Source organism: Haliaeetus leucocephalus, unplaced genomic scaffold (assembly GCF_000737465.1).
Source record: "Haliaeetus leucocephalus isolate CR32 unplaced genomic scaffold, Haliaeetus_leucocephalus-4.0 Scaffold439, whole genome shotgun sequence".
Taxonomy (NCBI): Eukaryota; Metazoa; Chordata; class Aves; order Accipitriformes; family Accipitridae; genus Haliaeetus; species Haliaeetus leucocephalus.
In genome coordinates this window covers 4,421,993-4,443,933 of record NW_010972875.1, presented here as the reverse complement: position 1 = coordinate 4,443,933, position 21,941 = coordinate 4,421,993, and the positions used below count along the sequence as shown (strand labels likewise).

At 35.2% G+C, this 21,941-nt stretch overlaps 1 protein-coding gene across 4 annotated transcripts in view; it reads left to right on the top strand.

Moving 5' to 3' along the window:
- Nucleotides 1-21,941, top strand: part of ATP8A1 (ATPase, aminophospholipid transporter (APLT), class I, type 8A, member 1) — a 113,475-nt gene that overhangs the window by 58,397 nt on the left and 33,137 nt on the right. For all 4 annotated transcript variants that reach the window (XM_010574476.1, XM_010574478.1, XM_010574475.1 and 1 more), the window contains 6 exons: nt 2,672-2,844; nt 11,009-11,192; nt 11,300-11,410; nt 18,374-18,448; nt 18,584-18,706; nt 21,218-21,296. In XM_010574476.1, coding sequence (XP_010572778.1) covers nt 2,672-2,844; nt 11,009-11,192; nt 11,300-11,410; nt 18,374-18,448; nt 18,584-18,706; nt 21,218-21,296 — 745 coding nt within the window. The remainder of the gene's footprint in view (nt 1-2,671; nt 2,845-11,008; nt 11,193-11,299; nt 11,411-18,373; nt 18,449-18,583; nt 18,707-21,217; nt 21,297-21,941) is intronic.

Below are 21,941 nucleotides of genomic sequence, written 5' to 3'. Positions count from 1 at the left end.
CCTTGCCTTGCAGGAGAACTGTGCTCCCCTGAGGGCTGCTGGACAGCTCGGTTCCCTCAGCACAGGAGGGACTGAGCAGCCATGAAACCTTGAAGACAAAGATCCCAGTGTAGTGGGACCTATGTATTTAGGATCTTTGAGAAGAGTTGCTCTGTGGCAGTCCTCTCCTCTTTGGCTCTTCTTGGCTATGTAAAAATGTTGGTATGTTCACAGGAGTTAGGAAGGTTGGCTTCTCTTGGTCTGCATACTCTTTGCAGTACTGAAAAGAGTGGTGGTAGGTGAATGCTTCTTGCCCTTGCTGTTAAAATAATAGTACAGTATCTGTTGCATACCAGCGGCTTCTTCTAAAAAGGAGTTCTCTCAACTCTAATCCTTTTAGGGACAGGCAGAGTACCCTATCGCTAAGACATGTAAAAAAGATTTAACAAAACAAATACTTCCTCAATTTGGTCATTATTATGACCTTAGCATGCAAGACAGAGGAAGTTAGAGTGAAAAAATACATGTTTGTTTAGACTGTATCCCAGCTCTGTGAACTGAGTTTACAAAGAATATGCTGAAATACGACATCCTCTTTTGTATGAACCAATACTTTTATTTATGGAATTAAAAGAAAAACATCCCAAACACCCCCCACCCCACCCCCTCCCCAACTCGCATTGGCAGGTATAGAAGTGGAAAGACTTCCAGGAAGCATTTAGACATCTCTATTTTTGCAACATTATTTGTTTTGAGGCTGCACTCCCATTAATGCCTGCTTAGCTTCACAAACAAAATGTGGTTTTGTTAGTAAGTTCTTACAGTTGTATAAAAGAACACTGGATTTTATTTTGCTTTCGTATTAACCTAATGGTCTGCTAAATTTCAGCGTAGTGCTGTTACTCATAGACAGAAATCATAACATCGCCTTGTTCTTTTAAGTGAGAACTTAAACTGAAACTAGAAAATAGTTTGATTACCATTCAATTTCACTGAGAAATATTTAATGGAAATGGTGTAGAAGTGAATAAGGGACATTTTGATACTGCTTTTAATTGAAGGCATTGGATTTTGGCATAGAACTACATGTAAGCCTACAAAGGAATTTTAAATATGGCAGTTTTATAGTTGGGGTAGGTGTTTTGTATTGTCTTGGGGGTTTTTTTGTTTGAATACGTAGCATGCCTGGAGCTACCTGATGGCATGTCTGTTTGTGATAAAAAATTAAGGTCAATTTAAGCAGAAGAGTTTATACTGCATGTATGAGAAGAAACAGTAGGTGATAGGAGTATGAATTTTCAGGCTCTTGCATTGCTTAAATTTAGTCAGAAGCTAAATAGTCCATGGAGATGAGAAAAATTGATTCTTTCTTTACATTGCAATGTTTCTTAATCAGAGAAGACAGTCTGGAAAATAGTTACAGAAGTTATTGTCATTTTAAAGCCTTTCTAACATGTGATTTTAAACAGTGGCACTTCATTTCCCTTGCAGTTTCTATGGGGGGAGAGCCAGGAAACCAGAGGTGCAGAATTCCCCAACAGCCTAATCTTCTTTTGCATAAATCAATTAATCTTTAGAAGGCCAGTGGAAGCAAAGTAGGCAAAAACCACGCACAACAGTGTGTGGAACTTGGAGGAGCAAGTTGGGTGGGAAAGGCAAAGCAGTATCTTTAATTTCATTTCAGAGGGTTTTGAGACTTGTAATTACTTCTCAGTGTTTGATTTTTAGGTGGTTACACCAAATTTTATTTACATATGCCTGACATCACTAAAGTAGCACGATTATTTGGTTGCTAAACTTGTAGAAAAATATAGGAACATTGTGGTCATAGGATGTTACTGGTTTCCGAATCCGATATTTTATAAGCAGAAATTTTGTCTTCGTCTTCCTTTCTACTCTAAAATGCTTCTTTCTTCTGGGCTGTCAAGCAGGAAACAACAGCAGAGTATGTTGTAGCTCTATGAAGGCCATTCAAAAAGAAAGAAATGCAACAAGCAAATTTTTTTTTCTTTTTGACAGTCTATGGTAGAGTTGTACTGTTAACTAACAAGATATTTAGTGACCTTCCCAAAGCAGGCAATGAAGCCCTGCTGCATAAGTACAGATTAATGTATTGTCTACTGAATATAATTTGAAGTTCTCAGTACTGGATCACAGAATAGTGACTTGTGTAGGTATGATTCAAACCGTCTTCAGCAACTGGAAAATACAAAATATGATCCCTTATATGTAGTCGATGCAGCCTTATCTTAAAATATATATCTAATGTAATAGCTAGAATTATCAGTTATAATGCATGTACTTATAATATAAATTCTCTCTGTTTTTTACTTTCTTCTAAACATTTAGGACCATTTTATATAACAGTGAACAGAAATTGTTTCTTCTGGTATCTATATATGTGTGAATCTTCTTTTGCATAGGTATACAGGAAACTTTTATTTAATAATATCTTTTTTTTTGGCAGAGTGCAAGACCAATCCTACACACTGTTTCTACTGAGTTTTCTAATAGTACAGCTGTTGCAAATACTTTTTTTCATTTTATACTGTCTATTTGATAGCATAATCAAAAGGTAATTGCCTCAAAAAACTAAATGCCAGTGTTTCTGTTCACACTGAAATAAAAAAAAAAATTGGACTTAAGAATAGTAGGAATTAAAAATAATGGACACAATTTTTCTGTGTAACAGGGAACAAGAGAGACGCTTAGCCATCATTGCAGTACTCTTGGTGATGCTTTAAGGAAGGAAAATGATTTTGCTCTCATCATTGATGGTAAATCTCTGAAGTATGCTTTGACATTTGGAGTGAGGCAGTATTTTCTGGATTTGGCTTTGTCATGTAAAGCTGTTATTTGTTGCAGGTAAGGTTTACGTTATTCTTTCTCTACAGTATTTTTATTGAGATATAAAAACTAAGAAAATTCTTTTATTTCAGAGAAAATACACATGTCCATGTTGTCCAACCATGAAATAAAAAAAAAAAAAACAACTTTAGTCGCGGAAGTTATGAAATACAGCCATTCAAACAAAATATTTTTGTAGAGCAGTCTGCAGCAGAGTGTACCTGTCAAACTCATTCACATTGCATATACCCAGAAAAATAATTTGTTATCTGTCAAGGGTGGTCTCAGCAAGATTGAGACACTGATCTTAACCTTAAATTGATACTACAGTTAACTGCAGGTTTTAGCACATCTGGATTCTTTTGTAGAGCTTCCTCTGCAGGCAAGATTTTACATCTCTGCTTTCCTGTAAGCTGTGAATTACACTGCATAAGAAGTGCATAAAAATGTTAAAGGTACTACTATGGGTGATTTTTATTTCCTGAAGCTGATAGAAATACCTTTTTTTACTATTATTATTCCTGATTTTTGGGGGGTTCTTTTATATAATCAGACCTTTCATCCTTTCCTGTAAACATCAGCTATTAGAGCTGTAAGCTTACTGTAACAAGGGAGCTTTTTCCAGATCAAAGAAAATTCAATATCTGCTTTCTTTAAATATACGCAATATGAAAGCCATTGGGCTTACCTTTTAATATTTCCAGATTTATACAAAGGAGGGAATACATAGAACTGTGTGAGTGACAGCTTATGTGTTTGGGGCCTTCTTGCATTTTTATGGCATTAAACACAAAAACCACAAACATCTCCTAAGCAGTATATCACCTTTTCTACATTTGAATGATTGAACGAAAAGGGAAGTTGGGTGCACGGTAGCTAGGTAAACAAGAACTGCTACTGTCAATGTTTAAAGAACTTGGTTTAGGCCAGGTGATTAATCTGTCAAAAAGCAGAAGCAAGGACTTTTCTTTACAAGACCATTGGCAACACAGGTAGGATATCTGTATTAGAAATGCAATCAAACATTCCAGAACTGTGGAAATCACTGTTATTTTCATCAGTGTCTGAGGTAACTATTAGAAGGATCACAAGTTAATGTTCTCAGAGTATTTTTCAATATTTTGACCTTTGTAGTAATGTGGGAAAAGCCGTTTCCTATATTAAAACAAGAAAAGTTAACTCAGAAACAAGGTATTCAAGCTCTTCTAGAGTCCCATAGCTTGCTGTTTCTCAATATACAAGTGTCGCAAATTCAAGTTGTCATAATTAATGTAGTACTGAAATTTTTAGGATTGTCTGTGTATTCAAGTTACATCTTATTCCATATTTAAATAGGATGCGATGTCTGATAATAATTGCTTTAGAATCTATGAAAAAGGAGGTCAGCCTGGATTTTATATGAGAACAAAGTAATTCTTAGAATTCGGCATCACTTCCTACCAAATTCAAATCTTTTTTCAGTAAATTCTATAAGTTTATTGCCTACTACCTCATTATTGCCTATCCTGTTATCTGCATGAAGGTAGAGATGTGGTCTGTACAAATGTGAAAACTGTTGTACATACACTTTAATAGATTGTCTGCTTTTGATTAATAAGATAAATAAATGGAAGGTGCTTGTGTTCAGGTAGAGAGTTTAATAATGTTAAGATAAAGCAGATTCATCTGAAAAATCAGTGTTCAAAATGGAGCTATTTTTCTGCCTTGGAAAAGCAAACGAGGTTATAGTATCCAAATAAAGACCTGGTTTGTAGTCTCTCCATCCTTTCTGTCAAGTGATATGTTATGCCACCAAGTGATTTTCTTTTTAATTAATTTTTATTATGGATTAGCTTCATAGCCATGCTTCAGCATGAAATGCTCTGAATTTCAAACTAAGGTCTTACTGTCTTTTAAACTGTGATCTTAGACGGATACACAGTTTATACAGTGTATAAACATTTTTCTAACGGCAGTAGTCTTTCTGACAGGCAAGTTGGAGCTTTGTGCTTGTTCTACTAGTTCCAGTTTTGCTCAGTGTAGTAAGTGACAAGCAGGACATGCACGTAGAACTGTTCTTTCAAAACTATGTTTCTTTTTCTTCTTTTTCTTTGATTTGAAAATACATTTTATGCCATTTGAAGAGACAATATTGCCATTTCTGTTGACCTATAGAACCACTGAAGATTATTCTCTGCATATAGCTGTTCTTTAGTGGTAGCATTTTTGTGATGAAACAAAGTGCAAAATGAAAATTTCTGTTTATAGTAGCATTCCCTCTGCCATTTCTACGTTTCTGTGATATACTTAGGTCAGCTGGTATCAATACATGTCTAGGTATGTGCTCTGACATACTTTGTGGTTGTTTAAAAATTGGCTCTAGGTTTAAAACTAAAATATTTCCTTGTAACACTCACTGGTTTGCTATGTGCTTTTTTAATTTCACATGCTTTTCAAAAGTCAGAATTCTGACAAAATATTTATTTCTGTTAATGCTCCATCTTTAGTAACAAAAACTTCATTTCCTGGTTTGTGAGCTTGAAAATAAAAAGTTTGAAAATGGTAATTTTTAATTAATGTAAATCACTTAAATATATATCGTCCTAAGTGAAAATGTTTTTTCTCCATCCATATAAAGGCAGTAAATGTTTTAAGTCCTCCTTGGTTTTAGAAGTACAAATTACATCAGTTTCTTTGAAGTTTTCAGACTCTATTCACTTGTTCAGAAGCATTTCTTACCAATGGATTCTTCCTAAGACTAGCCATAACACAGATGAAGCCGACAAATATTCTGTAGACATTTCACTTCAAAAATCTGTGTATGTTATTAATTCCAAGCAGATGTTTGGCTTAAAGACTTTGACAAACTTTATTCCAACTCTATATTGGCATCAGCTTAATGTGTGCAAGAAGAATGTTAAATGGATTATTCTGTAGTAAAAATGTACAGCTAAGAGTGAAGAAAATGAACAAAGGCGGGGGGAGGGGGGTGTTTGCTTGGTTGTTTTTTTTATTGGTTCACCATGACCTTGATGCACCAGGCAGTGAGAGTAAGTGCCATCTCCCAGCTGCCCCTATAACACTGTCTGAAAGGGAAATAAACCACTGTTCCTGGAAAGTTAAAAAGATGAAAAAGAAGTTGTCAGGTCAGGAATCTTCTATAGAAGCTGGCTGTAGCGAGCCTTGGTACACTACTCATCAGCAGAGTTCAAATAAAACATGTAACAAAAGATGATAGAAATGCTTTTTGATATACTTGGACCACAGAATTTTTCTGAAGGGCTGTTGCCCAGAAGCTTTCATCCCAAGTTCACCACAAGGCTGTACTCATCCCAAGTACTTTTTTCAAAAGTCTGATAGCATGTGTTGCACAGACTGCTGAATAAAGTAGTTAGATAGCTGCCTTCAGTGCAAAGGCTGTATTATTTTTCATTTCTTTATTTTTTGCTTTTGAAAAATCATGCAATTAGATTTTATGCAACCATTTTCTCTGATTCATTGCACTTAAAACTTAAGTAATTTTACTTAATTGGCACAGTGTAGGATTGGGGTTTTTTTCGGCTGATGGAACATCACCCAAAGGTGAACCATGAGAAGGTGTCCTCTGGCAAATGGAGAGGAGAACGAGAAGAGCTACAAGGATGTTACTGGAACCCAGTGGGAGTTGGAGTATTGTACGTGAGCAAAGATGAGTGTAGATACCACATACCCAGTTTCCCTTCACAACGCTGTCTCAGTGTTAAGCACGATAGTCTAGCAAGAGAGGCAACCACCGTTAGTATACCCCTATGCTGGGAACTCAGTAATCTATCTAATGTTGAGGTTTAATCTAGTTGTTGAAACATACTTGCTTTTTTTCTTCATATAACTTCATTGGGTAGGTGAAATGAAAAATCCTGACACTTGCTAGAGAAAAATGAAAAATATTTTCTTTTCTTTCTTTCTTTTTTTTTTTTTTTTGCTCCAGATGAGCTATGGACCTTATACTATTCCTTCGTATTTCTTCTATGACACTGAAATTGAATCAAGTATCAGTCTGTTCCATAGTAAAAAGAGAACCTTGGTGATATGGACTGAAGTCATAAACTGATACTGTTGAAAGTATGGTGTATAGTGAAGTTGTGTGATTATGATGCATACATAAGATCTCATTCTACAAAAGACAAGGGGGATTGTAGTTCAAACAAATAATATAACAAATATGCTTCAACTGTAGTATTAATGAATTTATAGAAGAGATAGTGTGCTTTAATTTCAGAAGTTGTGTATCTGGGTGTAAAATATACGCAGGAAGACAGATCACGATGTCTCAATTTTTAATATTTTTTTCAATCAATTCTGTTTAAAATTTGATGTTTTAAAACAGTTCTCTCTACTATGCTTGGTAAGTTGACTTTTGCCACCAGGAATAGTTTGGGATCCTCTTTCAGCTTTTAAATAGTCTAAGTTTCAGAAATGTTGTCTAAGTTTTAACTAGTAAGAGTTGTGATTGTTACTGTAGTTTACTGGTTTAGACAAAACTTAATTCTTTATGGAGGTTATGAATAAGTGTGTGTTTCAGGACAAAGCATGTCTAGAAAACCTTCGTTTTCTCCTACAGTTTTAAGCTATGTTTCAGAATAATCACGATCAACCTTAGATGGCTAAAAACTTCAATAGCCTTTATTTTAGTGGGAAAGGGCTTTACTTTAATAGGAAATTAATGTTGGTTTGGTGAAATTTGCATTTCTAAAGGACATATTCATCAAAATCTTTCAAAGACTGTTTCTACTTTTGCCCTTATTAGTTAGCTTTTCTCAAATCTTTGTAACTTGGATTTGTTAATAAAGGAAATGGATAATGGATAATATCAGCAGTGTGATGTCAGAGATTTGAGGTTTTTCTGAACTTTTTTCACTACTCTGCTGGATTTACTTTTTCAATGAACACCATGAAATCAGTCACCAGCTTCAGCTGTCAATTCTAAGAAAAACTTTGGTTTCCTTTTTTTCAAGTTTATAGCTTATCTGTCATGTGAACATGGGATTTTGTTATGCTATCTCCCTGTTTGGGTTTCTTTTTTTAAAAAAATAAGGGGGTTGTTTTCTAATTGCATTCTTACTCAGGCAGAATGGAAGGTAGCTGGCATGACCATTAGCTTCAGCAATTATGTAATTGCTTGTTGGTTGTGGTTTTGGTAGTTATGGTAGAGTTTACAGATAGCTAGAAAAAGTGGTGGCCAAGCATTGGTGTTAGTATTTGTGTGCTTAATGGAAAGAATATAATTGGTGCTTCAGTGTTCTTTAACTGTAAAAACTTAGTGTTGAATGTGGAAAATTTAATATCTCTTTCTTCTTTATTTGGAAAGAGATGAGGGGTTTGTTCTGTTTCTGTGTTTTTTGGAGGGGGGACAAAGAAGTGTGATGAGGAAATTTATATGACCAGTTGAAAAAGAAAACTTTTCCTTTCAAGTTGAATTATGGATCAAAAGTTTGGTCCAAATAGAGAGCAATGCATTTTAACCTGTAATGTCGGTCTGTCCAGTGTCAAGACAGGCAAATCATTCAGCCTTGGCTGTAATGCCAGAGATCAGTGGGCAGACAGGAACATTTTATTATGCCATGTACTGAAAAATAATTTGATTAATGCATATATTTGGAAAGATTTTATTTCTTTTGTAGGTGGCTTGTTTTTATTAGTGCCTCCATTAGCACTGGTTTTGTGATCTTAAAAAGGAATCAGTATAAATAGGACAGTACTTTTTTGCCACATTCACTTACCAGATTTGATAGACTTCTTTGAGCAATAACTCTTCAAACTAGAAAGGACTTACCCATCAGAAATCTCATTAATAATATAACAGTATAAATTTCTCAAGTATCATGAGGCTTTCCGGTATTCATGTACTTATGAGAATGGTGCCTTTGGGATTTTCAGCTTGCAGGATCTTTTGTGCAGAAATTTAGGACTGCACAGATGCCATACATAATACAACTGAATTTTTGGTGTCTGATGGTAACGTTTCTTTTTGTCAGTAAGCTTATGAGTGCCTGTTGTGGCTTACCCCCAGCCAGCAGCTAAGCACCATGTAGCCGCTCACTCACTTCCCCCCACCCAGTGGGACAGGGGAGAGAATTGGGGAAAAAAAGGAAAACTTGTGGGTTGAGATAAGAACAGTTTTATAGAACAGAAAAGAAGAAACTAATAATGATAATAATAACAATAATAAAATGACAAGAATAGTAATAATAAAATGATTTGAATATACAAAACAAGTGAAGCACAATGCAACTGCTCACCACTCGCTGACCGATGCCCAGTTAGTCCCTGAGCAGCAATACCCACCCAGGCCAGCTCCCCCCCAGTTTATATACTAGGCGTGACGTCACATGGTACGGAATATGCCTTTTGTCCAGTTTGGGTCAGCTGCCCTGGCTGTTTCCCCTCCCAACTTCTTGTGCCCCTCCAGCCTTCTCGCTGACTGGGCATGAGAAGCTGAAAAATCCTTGACTTAGTCTAAACGCTACTGAGCAACAACTGAAAACATTAGTGTGTTATCAACATTCTTCTCATGCTAAATCCAAGACATAGCACCGTACCAGCTACTAGGAAGAAAATTAACTCTATCCCAGCTGAAGGCAGGACAGTGCCATACAGCAGTCTTGGTTCAGGTGAGAACGATATTCATGAACTACACAGGCCATGTTACTTGGCAGTATCCCAGTGAGCAGCAATATACAGAGCATGTTCAGGAAGGAACATTATTTAGAAGTAATTGCTCTTTTAGTGTTTTCCTTTGCAAATTTGTTCCCTAAAACTTGTATTCTTAATTTCTTGTATATTTCTGTGTTTTTATTCTTTGACCTGGAAGAATTAGGTTATGAACATCCCTATATAATCCTTAACCCTGAAATTTGTACACTGCAGGGGGGATCTTTCACAGCCCAAATTGCAAAGTTCCAGAAGCTTATGGTACCAGAGGGGTTATTGCCATGAGTGTGCATATAGAAGACTTGTAGGAAACAAATGACACATTTTTTTCCCCCAGTTTTTGGTGTCAGTATATATCCACTGGCAAGTTCTGCTTCTTATCCATGTCTAGTTTTTGCATGGAGGCATCTAGAATGAGTTTGTGTAGAAGGCTGGAAAAATAGATGAGGAAAGGATGGTTCTTCACCAGCTGCGTATCCCCAGCTCCATGGCAGGAGTCATGCTTTGGTATCAGAATTGCTCTCTTTGTAAGAAGTGGTGAACAGCGGCGGTGGGGGAGACAGACTCACAGAGCTTTTTGCATTTCTTCTTGGTTTTCTTTATACCATGAAACAAGAGGGGCAGGGTTTGATCCTTGACACCAGTGCCAGGAAGCACAACAGTGGATTGCCACACTGCTTAGGGTTTGCTCCTTCCCTTCCCCACCCTGTGAAACACACCAGTCCTAGCACATAATTTCTGTATATTATCTTCAGTTATGATGTCTCAAATACTACAAGGACTGAATTTCAGCATACGAAGTAGAACTTTTACAGCGTGAAATGGAAGGTACATGTGTGACACACAATGGTAGATGGAGCCAAAACTGATACAGTTTCATCAATAGAGCTTTAGAGAGTCATCACTGGAATAATTTGTCCGCTCAACTGTGGACAGGCATTTTCTTAATGACAGATAATTAGAGCAGTCCTGAAAAGAACAAGGGAGAAGTTACCAGCAGTTAAAATGGAGGACCAAGAGCTATGTGCAAAGTTGCTTCCTCTAATTTAGCTGTGTAGGCTATGTTAACGTGGTGGCAGTCCACTCTGTTCCTGTTTCCATTGACATCTGTGTCTTAAATATCTTGTTGCTCGTTTATAAAATACAGAGAGGACAGAGAGGAAAATAAAAAGCATTACAACAAAATATGCCAAAATCTGTAATTGTAAGTTAATACTGGTAGTGGCAGTGTTTGGGATTTCTTCCATTATTCTGTTTTAGGGGCCCATTGCTGTTTGACCTGTGTCTCTCCAGTTCTTTTAACATCTTGCTTCAATAAATCCAAGGTTTCTATGAATTTTGCTGGGAATGTGCTTTTAGCATATAGCCTAAAGGACAATAACAAGACCATGTCGCTGACCAGGATGTTAGTTGGCCTGTTTTTATTACCTTTTCACAGAATATAAAGTATGTTTTGAAAGTCTATTCATTTGAAAGTCCTGTGTTAAACCCTTTTCTTTCTGTTACCCCTTAGGGTATCACCACTTCAAAAATCTGAAGTTGTAGAAATGGTTAAAAAACAAGTTAAGGTAGTAACTCTAGCGATTGGTGATGGAGCAAATGATGTTAGTATGATACAAACAGCACATGTTGGTGTTGGTATTAGTGGGAATGAAGGTCTACAGGCTGCTAATTCTTCAGACTATTCAATTGCTCAGGTAAGTCATTACACTGTAAAATACTACAATAAAGTAGTTTAGTATCAGATTAATATTGGTGTATGAATGTTCTGATTGTATGTTTGTTCATTTTTCATTTTTTGCAGTTCAAGTATTTGAAGAACTTGTTGTTGGTTCATGGAGCCTGGAATTATAACAGAGTAGCTAAATGCATCTTGTATTGTTTCTACAAGAATATAGTCCTTTATATTATCGAGGTAATTTTACAGTAAATTAAATATTACTTCTTGAAAGTAAAAACTTTATTATTTTGAGGTTTTAATCATTATATATGATTTTAAAGAAGCATTTAAACTGTCACCAAACACTTACTAGTACTGAATCTTGTTTTTTAATAAACTGATTAATATTAGAGTGATTTCTTTTTTTACTTTAAAAGACCCAATTGTCTAATTGTCTAATATTTCTAATAGAAATATGTACTAAATATTAGTATTGAATGTTTGTGTTGCATAATACTGCTAGCTTATTAAAATTCTGTATCTATAACATAATTACAGTATTTAAGGAATACAGTTACAAGTAGCCTTTACCAAGAGATGTAGGTGGTTAAGCTCTTTGCGCTGGTGTCAGTAACTGTCCAGTTTGCAATCTGAAGCCCTTTTTCAGGTCACTGTTGAACTGCAGGGCTGTTGCTGTTCAGAACAGTAGTTAAGGTTTTTACATACATGTTTAGTCACACTATTGCATACCTTTCACTTGTTGATGGGGTAACCGTGCCTCCTTAGGCTCTAGTTCATGAACAGGGATACTTTCCTGAAAGTAGCTGACCTGGTTTTTTCTCCTGGGATTTTAAGGAAGCTGGAGTCTTGTGAAAAATAAAGTAGTATGACAGGACTGTGTTGTAATAAATGTACATTTATTGGTAGGTATGGTTAAGACAGCAGTATAGCTATAGTTTTCATGATCTTCATGACCACATGGCAACCTTAAAATTTGGAATGTATTTTTACATGGATTTTTAATTTTTTTTCTCCCTCCCCTTCATTTACTGTTTCTCTTTTTCTTTCAACAGCTGCTTGTTTTCTTATAGCCAAATATGTATCTAGTAATTATGTTTATAATTGATTCAAACTTCGTATTCACAATGATACTTTGGGTTAAAAATGTGGAAAAAACCCCTAATTTGCTGCAAAGCTTGATCACAAAATAAGTTTTATAGGTCAGTCTTCTGTATTTTTATGCTAATGGGGCTAGCAGTTATTCTTAAAACTTTCTTAGTTTTTTTGAATATATTTTCAAATTGATATCTTAAACGTGTGCAGTATGTGTCTGTCTTCTACTGAAAGAAAATGCCTTATTTCTGTTAGCCCTGATGTAAACATTAGGTTAATATTTCCAATTGTGATATTTATGTATGTGGTCTTACTCTTGCAATATTTGAAAATACTTTAAGCATCTTTTTATGTACAAGTGTTGTAGCCAAAAAGTGTGCGTTTTTCTTAGCATATTTTTTACATTTTCTAAATTTTCCTTTTTTCTCTTTATTGTTATTAACATAAATAGATTTCAATCTATAGTAGCAAGCTTGTAGCCTGTTTAGAAAGACTTAAAGTAGGAAGCCATAGAAAAAGCAAATCCATTAAAGATCCTTTATTGCTTTAGAAGTGATGGCAGACTTTAGATCCTGCATTTCAAAAGCTGAATATCTGATTAAATGATCAGACTTCCAGAAGTACTGATTAGCAGTAGTTCTTGAAGTATTTGAAAAAACAGTATTAATGTATACTTTGTGTTTATAGAAAACATACAAAGTTGGGCTTTAGAACATACTACCTTATTTTACTTAATTTGCTGTCATTGTCACCTGCAAACACATTGTAAATTTATAACTTAAATCAGATATTAATATCCCACAGTTTGTATTCTTTGTGGAAGAAAGTTGAATGCAGTGTACAGCGATCATAGTCTAAAAATACAAAAGACTAGAAGAGGTAGTCTCTGCCTCCTGAGCGGATGGAAGGGCAAAGAGATCATTTTTATATGGGTTATGACCCTTTATATATAATGCATACAAGCATTTTACCATATACACCTTCTCTCAAAGACAAGATGACTTCTGCTTGAATTCCTGTATACCCAACGTTTGTCACTTCAGAAAACTTTCACAGATGTTAATAGCTCATGTCAATACTGTGAGTGAATGGGCAGAAATTCATCATTGAATGTCTCTAGAAAGGACAACTGCCAGTCTTGAATCTTTCTTTTCAGTTTTTTGTACGGATCAGGCGTGGGAGCAGAGAGCTCAATGAGTATTTGTAAGCTGCTGCTTACTATGCAGAAATGCTACATCAGGAAAACGTCTGTGAAGCTTTTGTGGCCACACCTCCTCTGTCCTGGAGTTTAGAAAATAATACTATGAAAGGCATGTCTGGAAGTTGCTTTAAATAAGTTTCCTTTTATTAGCTGACAAGAACTAAAAATACCTACCTTTACTTAATAGATGCATATTATATTTTTAAATGTCTGCTCAGTACTAATCAAACAAGTAATGTAGTAGATTCCTTTTAATCTAAAATACAGCCCTTTTCCTAGGCATTTGTGACGTGATACAAAATAAGTGCCATTGGTTTCTTGTTTCAGAAAATGGTAAAGGTTTGTAGTAATACTCCTGCACACTGATTAGTGTTTATCAACATTTAAACTCCTATTCATAAGAAACTAGAAGTGATCTGTAATAACTTTCTCTACTCTGTGTCTTGCTTGTATAGATATTTAAACACGGACCTCATTTTTTGTATAGGACTAGTCCCAGTAACTTTAGAGGTTATATTCTGAAGTAGCGTTCTAAATTGCAAGTGAAAACTTTGAATCTCTAATAGTCTGCTAATGTGAATTATTAAGCCTGTGCCGAGCCTCACACTCACATAGGATGTGTCTATGCAGAGTCTCATACTTATTTTGAGGGGGCTGTCATTAATGGTAGTTGGGATTGATATTGATCCAGTGATTGAGAACTCCTTTGTGGATTGGTTTTGGGTTTGTAATTACCATTACTGCATATATCCTTGTGAAACTACTCATTTTGTGAAGTTACATAAATCTCCCTTCAACATCAGAGAGACAAAATTTTCCTATTCCTACTTTTTGTTCTGCTAGCTAGCAGTAACTAGTAATAACATAAAATGACTTTCATGTTAAATAAAAATGTTCACGATTTAAAAAATAATAATCTTTGAAGATCTGCATAGGTCATTCATGTTTCATGTAGGGGAAAATTCAAACAAACAAGAGACCAGGACACAAGCAGAAGAAACAGATGCCTAGAGTCCACATTTAAAGCTCAGTCACAGATACTTAAACATGGTCATTTGTAACAATTTAAGTGATACTACATAAACAATTCAATTATACTAAGTAATTAGAGCTGTAATGGCCTCTTTTTCATTCGGTAAACTTTGGATGATGGTTACCTACTCCCCCCCCTCCCCTGCCCCAAGCCCTTTTCATCCCACTGCTGAGTTACAGGCTTTCTGCTGCTCATGTCCGTAACTGAAGTTTACCATTTTGTTCCTGATTCCCTTTGCCTGACACATCAGATGAATGCCTGTGGTCATATTGAGACCCATATCATGTATAACCCCAAACACGAGTAGGCTTTCTGTGTATACTCACACTGCTTCTGAGCCATAGAGTTTAGGGACTCTTGTTCAGTATGCCATAGAGTACTTAATGTATGCAAACTGCATCGAGTTCAGTTTAAAACACAGACAGCAGAAAGTGATTGTGGTCGTGCCCGCATTTTTTGCATTATGTGGTTTGAAAACTCAGAAATACAAGGATCTGCATTGAGGCCTGTCTCATTTTAGATGGACTGTGAACCTAAATCTTTTACTTTCAATGGAAATTATGTAGCTGCTGAACTATAAAATGGTCTGAATTTTCACCTTCCCCTCATTTACATAGTCTAAATTACTTCTTAAGGACACCTATCCCCTGTCCTTCTGTACAGGGGTGCTAGATTAGTAATTTGAGCTGTTAGAGTAGGACCTATGCCCTAAAAGAGAAGTGGCTGAGTCTGCTCCTAAATTAGTATCATGTACAACATGGCCTAAAAACTTATTTTGCAGGTACAGCTGTCTTCATTGTCCATCATAATTGGGATGAAAGACACTTGTGCATGAGTAAATTTCCCACTGTGAAGCAAGTGTTTGTTGTCACTCACAATTAATAATGTAGTAAGCACCATAGTAGTTTTTTCATGTATGGTTAAGAGCGTAGTTTTCTAGGGTTGGAGGTTTCAAAGTTAGGGCAAGTAGGTGGCTTATTTTCTTCCCCTCTTACAGTTTGAGATGAGGGCCATGTTTATCCTTCCTGCGCTTTTTTCCCTTCTACATCTGCTAATTATTTTTGAGTCATAGGTGTCCTTAATGTGAACATTCAAGTACTATCTTGTAAACAACAGAAAATCCATATTTCTGCTTAGATATTAAAGGTGCTCTGTCTCTTGTAGTAGTATATCTCGTATTCCACTAAATACTACTATTTCTACTACAGAGGGCATTGGTTTTAACCACATTAAAAGGTTTCACTTCCTAGCCATTTTTTTGATAGATTCAACAAGAACTTTAGAACCCAGGGGTGCTACCAAATTTCATTTCGTCTTGGCTTGAATCTAGAACTCTCACCAAGATATGTTCCAGTTCCTTATTCCACTAAACTGAACTAAAATGCCTATAAGTTGCATGCTTTCTTTGGAAGAAAGTAACTGCTAAGAATTCAGGAAGTTAGTACTATGCCTTAAAGGATTTCTTTACAGTTCTACAGTAAAACTCGGTTTAGTTTAAATAGCTTGAAAGTTTTAACTCCTGTACAAAATAAAATTGAAAGCAGCAGGGTTTCTAAGGAATAAAATGATGCATAGCATTTCTGAGAGGCTTGATAGCAACTTCATGTATGCCATTCCATTATAAATTACAATTTTATCTTAAATACATGCATTTCTTTAAAACAGTTGCTCCAAAACATTTTCAAGTGTTGCTTAACATCGCTTACCTTTAATACTAGTTGAATATGTGGAATAGATTCAGTACACATATTTAAGCCTTTCTCTTTAAATTAGAGTTTTGTAACATTGTGACTGCTAGGTAAATCACAACAGAAAGTTAATGTTCTTTACATATACTCCTTGGTTATGAAGGGTCAAGTATATATCTGCTTGTGGCCTGTTTTATTTTCTTCCTGGAGAGTAGTACTTTTGTTAAATTCTGCCTGAAATTACCAGCAATGAGGTGTACATATATTTATGCCCAGCTACTGAGTCATATATTCTCTATTAAAACTGTCCTTTTCCACCACCCTAACTCTTTCAAATTAAGAATTCTAAAATTTACTCCAGTATTTGATACAAACAAGAAAAAAAATTAAGGGGTAAATCCTAAGAGCTGTCTTCCTAGCCATCTGCCTAAGTTGGGAGTAAAATAATGTAGGAACTAGGTATAATGAGAAGGTTGAAAAGAGAGAAGGCAGTTGAGGAGCACAACTTGTATCCAGCACTGGTAGTGAGGTTCAGAATTAGGTTCACACATTTAGCTTAGTTGTAAAACATCCAAAAAACTGTGCTGATGTTGAGTGTGTAATTAATTGTTCAGTAATGAACAACTGATTATGCACTCATCTCACTCCCTCATACTTAACTACTGAGAAGCTCTTGCTAACAAATGTCTGCTAAATTCATCACAGTTAAATCATAACTCGTCTTTCAAAAGTCAAAAATCAAAATACACAAGAGCTTATAAAAATCTAATTCCACTAGCAAGTAATTCCATAATGTTTTCAGTGAATAGACTGAAAGGTTAGAAAGCAGTGCTTGTTACTGTTAAATCAACCAAAGTAAAAAAATCTAGTGTTATAAGACTTCAAAAAATTCAGCGTGTTCTATATGTCTGTTTTGCAGCCGCTGACATTCATGACTTTGCATGCAATCTTGTTCCAATAATTGGCCACCAAAAAAAAAAAAATCTATTTACTCTTCATTTATTGGTTGAACAAATAGCAATTTCAGCTGGATTTTACCTCCCATTTTTAGTTTTAGTAGTTGCTAATTTCAGGGGGGTTTCCATCTCAAAGTATTCACAAACATGTTCAAATATTCCATCACATGATAAAAAAATCTGAGCTTGGTCATAGAATCTGGTCACCTGGAGGCCAGCCTGGGTACATGCTGATAAACACACATATTGATTGTAGCAATTTATGCTTCCATAATAAAGTCAAATGAAATGTTAACTGTAGGAAAGTCTTTACAAAGTGGCATCTAAAAATTCACTTGAAAAATGAGTCTTAAATTGAGTAGAATGTTGTTTAGATGATCCTAACTTCTGTCACCTTACAGCTTATGTTTGTCGTAGGCAATATAGTTTCAGTGTAACTTGTTAATAGCTGCTTCTCTACTTTTGTCATTGAACTAATACAAGCATAAAGTAAGAAATAGAAGAAAGCAGTCATGCTGCATGCTATACTGAAAAGCATAAGAAAATGTGTTATTGTGCCTTTCAAATGAAATTTTAATTTTTTTTAACCTTTCAGCAAAAAAGCGATAAAACTTATGCAATGAAAGAGAGATCCGATTGCCTGTCTAAAATACTCTGTAGTTGAGTTAGTGCTTGTTAACTAAGAGCACTAAATCAACTACAACTACTGGTAAAGCCTCACCTTCTCGTAAGTTTCATCTATGAGGAAAGAATATTGGTATAGTTTTTGGTTTCAAACTGCAGCTTACTGTATGAATTCTATTAGTTGGGAGGTTTGCTAATGATAAGAAGATGACTGCTTCTAATCTTTAGGTGTTTCCTGCGATTTCGCCCCCCCCCCCATATTTCTTAGAATTTTTGTTTCATTAAGAATGAAGTACAATACAAATGCAGTGAGGTTAAATCACTCTTAAATACGTAAAGAACATGACATTTCTTCTGAAAATAGCTACCTGCTTGAAATGTTTTCATATTTAAATGGAATTGCTCACATATTTGACTAGATTGTCTGTTAACTGTTCTTGAACGCAAGTTGTTATTTTTTTTTTCAGATAGGTTTAAACCAGAACATTTTCAACTGTGTCGTAAATGTATTCTAGCATTACCCCTTTTTGTGAAGCTGAGGAAAAATCTATTAATCGTACCTTGCAAGACATTTGAGTAATATACAGCTCTCCTCTTTTTCAGATCTGGTTTGCGTTTGTCAATGGCTTTTCTGGACAAATTCTTTTTGAAAGATGGTGTATAGGTCTTTACAATGTGGTAAGATGATTTCTGTGTTTTCAGTTATTTTCAACCATAATTGTGAAAGTTTCTTGAATAAGCAGTCTTTAAGCAAGTCCTTGCCTATAAAATTTTGCTATATGTTGTTTGGTTTTTTTTACATCCATCTACTAGATGTTTACAGCAATGCCTCCACTAACCCTTGGAATATTTGAGAGATCCTGCCGAAAAGAAAACATGCTGAAATATCCTGAGTTATACAAGACTTCCCAAAATGCACTGGACTTTAATACTAAGGTAGATAAAAAACATCAAATATAATTAAAGCAGAAATTAATAGGAATTCAGTATAGTTATCCTTTTTGTTCTATGCTGCTCATAATTAAAAATTAAAGGGATTTTTATTGCTACTATTTCCAGTTGTCCATTTGTCCATAAATAGTGCAAATCATATTTACCCATTTTTAGCAAGTATGGAAATGGACAGCAAGCGTTTTATGTTTTTCACCCTGATTTTTTATTTTTTTTTTTTCTCTGTGGGTAATAAAGCTGTCTTCTATGGGCAGAAGTGATTAGACCTCTCTGTCGCTGGGCTGTATGTATTTGTACTGTTATATGGAAATGGATTACTGAAGCCTGTGGAGAAGTGTTGCAGAGGACAATAAGAACTGTCATTAGATTTGTAGAGGGAGGGACTTGGTACTATTCTTTGTCAATTTGGAGTTGAGATTTTATGGTTTAATTTTGAGTTTTTGGAAGAAATACTTGGAGGCAGTTAAGAATGTGTCAGGGTAGATCAAAAGGAATCTGAGGCTACTTTTGGTGGGAAATGGGCAACGTTCATCTTGGAGAGACTAGCACAAGAAGTAGTAAAAGAATGTAGGACTCTTTAATACATAAAACATACACAATTTCTACAATATGTCCATAAATAATCTCTTCAAAAAACTAAATTAAACTTAAAAAAAACTAAATTAAACTTTTTGCTGAATCTGCAATTTCATGAATGCTGTGATGTTTGTAAGAGTTCCTTCTGATTATATTAGATTTTTCTAAATATAATTGGAACATTTCAAGTAATGTCATTGTATGTTGAACTGGGGGACGTTTTCAATCTGTCATTGAATTAACAACGCCTACCTGTGTTGGTCTCTAGTAGATGTGCTGAGCTGGTACAGCATACTTAGCTCTCGTATATCTGCCACTTGTGCTGTATAACTGGAGTACCCCTATCTATATAGAATTACTTGACTAAACTCTCTTTTCTCATTGAAGCATGTGAGATTTTTCTCCCTCTTCCTCACTTCATCTGTTCACCCACAAAAGTAAACCTGAAAGTTTTAAGAAAACTAGGGAAAATAGTTTCTTGTGCCACTGTGAATGCTTTAAAACTATCAGACTTCGCATGGTCCATTAATACAGACACTTTTGTGTTGTGTTTTAATAAATAATGTAAGTCATGAGTTACAGTTGTTGGATTTTTCTGTTTTCATATAAGTCTATAATATTTTTATTATTGCACAGATGTGTTGTTGACTTCATTGGAAATTCTGTGGCTATTCGCATACAATGCTTGCTATGAGTAAACATCTACAAACTTGCCAGCTACAAATTCCCACCTGTATAAGTTGAATAGTTGGTGTTAAAGATTTGGAAACATTACAGCCTTGAATGTTGATGCAGATGTTTGTTATGGTAAAAGGGATCAAAGGTTATGAGGTCATGACAGAGGTTAAAGGATTAGCATGTGACAATAAGAATTGGTCAGGAAAATGGAAGAGTAGAACTAATTTTTCTTGCACCCACCTGTGCTTTCTGTCAAATAAAAACTTCTGGTAATGACATAGCAAGAAGGAGAGACAAAGGTTAATGAGTAGCACAAGTTCAAATGTGCGAACTATTGGAGTGTAAATTGGATCATACAACCTAGTGTAGTTGTATAATCTAACAAAAGACTTTGAGACATCGTGGAAAATGTTGTGAGGCAGGCAACTTAATTTCAATTGTTTGAACACCTTAACACTCATAATACACATCAGTTGGTTACAATAAAGGCTGTGATTGTCAAAAGCGTTGTTAATGAAAAAACATGATTGCTATCCTGAACAAAATGGGTTACATATTTTTTATTAAGTCTTTTTATGTCTTTATACAATGTATTATGAAAGGCATCAGTAGGTTGTTTATCCTTAATACAGTTCTCTTCAGAAGGCATATTTTACAAGTGAAAATAAGTTTGAAATAAAATTTGAATTATTTAGCAAATACATTAAAGGAAGTTTAATATGATGAAGCTGTGCACTTCAAGAATGGAGCATGTAAGGAGAAATCTAAGGAAGATACTTTTATTTATCCTTTTTAATTCCTTTGTATGTGGAAATACATAGGTAGGTATATGTAAAACTCAGGTTTTGATTGTTCTACTATCCAAATTTCTTATTACACAAAATGTAAATTATAAAAGCTAGAGTCCGTTTTAGTTCCCTACTTAGAATGTAGCAATTGTTCCATTTGTCTGGTTTAGTTTAATTTTTCTGATGATATTCCCATATGTATACATTTTCATTTCCCTTCTGATTTGAACTTAAAAGGAGGAGATAATACACACTTTTTTTTCAAAACATAAAAATAAACAAATGACCCATGAAGAGCTAAGAGGCAGAAAGTGCCTGTCAGTTATATTACTTCACAGTGGTGGCGTGACAGAAACACATTTTGTGAATCTAACACACAGATAAAGAGAAAGGTCAGGGTTCACACAGCTAGTTTATTGCAAATGGTTCTCATGGATTTTCTGTTTTCCCTTAGGTTTTCTGGGTTCATTGTTTAAATGGCCTCTTCCACTCATTCATTCTGTTTTGGTTTCCACTAAAAGCCCTCCAGCATGGTAAGTATTATGAAAAATAAAAATGTTGAAAGGTATGAATTATCTAAATACCTTCTTTTTTCCTAGGAAAGCTTTATAAATATGAAGAGTTTTGTGTGGTTAAATTTCAAGATACCATTTCTAGAACTAGAGCAGATGCAGTACACTTTAAATATTTTATTTAAAACCTGTTTAAAAGTAGGAGTAATATTATGTACATATGCATAAAACTATACTTAAAACCTGAAACAAGATGGAGAAAAAGAGATTGCAATTTAATTACGCTATTTTTTTATATAGTACGCTATCATGGTAAATACCTACAAGATCCTAAATCACTACCATCCCTTGCATTGTCTCTTAGGCTTTGTAAGCTTTTATGGCTGATGTGTGTACCTTCTCTCCTGTTACTTCAGGGGCATAATAACCCATTAGTTTACATATATATATGAGTAGGCTTATGGCAGAGGAAGCTGGGACATCTTGGACAGCTGAGTCCTGTCATTCTTCTAGTTCAACTGTTGTATATGCACCTGAGTTGCAGAAGAAAATGAGACACTTGGGAGGAAGGCTGTATTAACAACAGGAAACTTGAAAGCACTGTTTCCAGTTTGTGGGAATGTTGGGGGGGGGGGGGGGGGGGGGCGACTTATGGGAGGGGGGGGT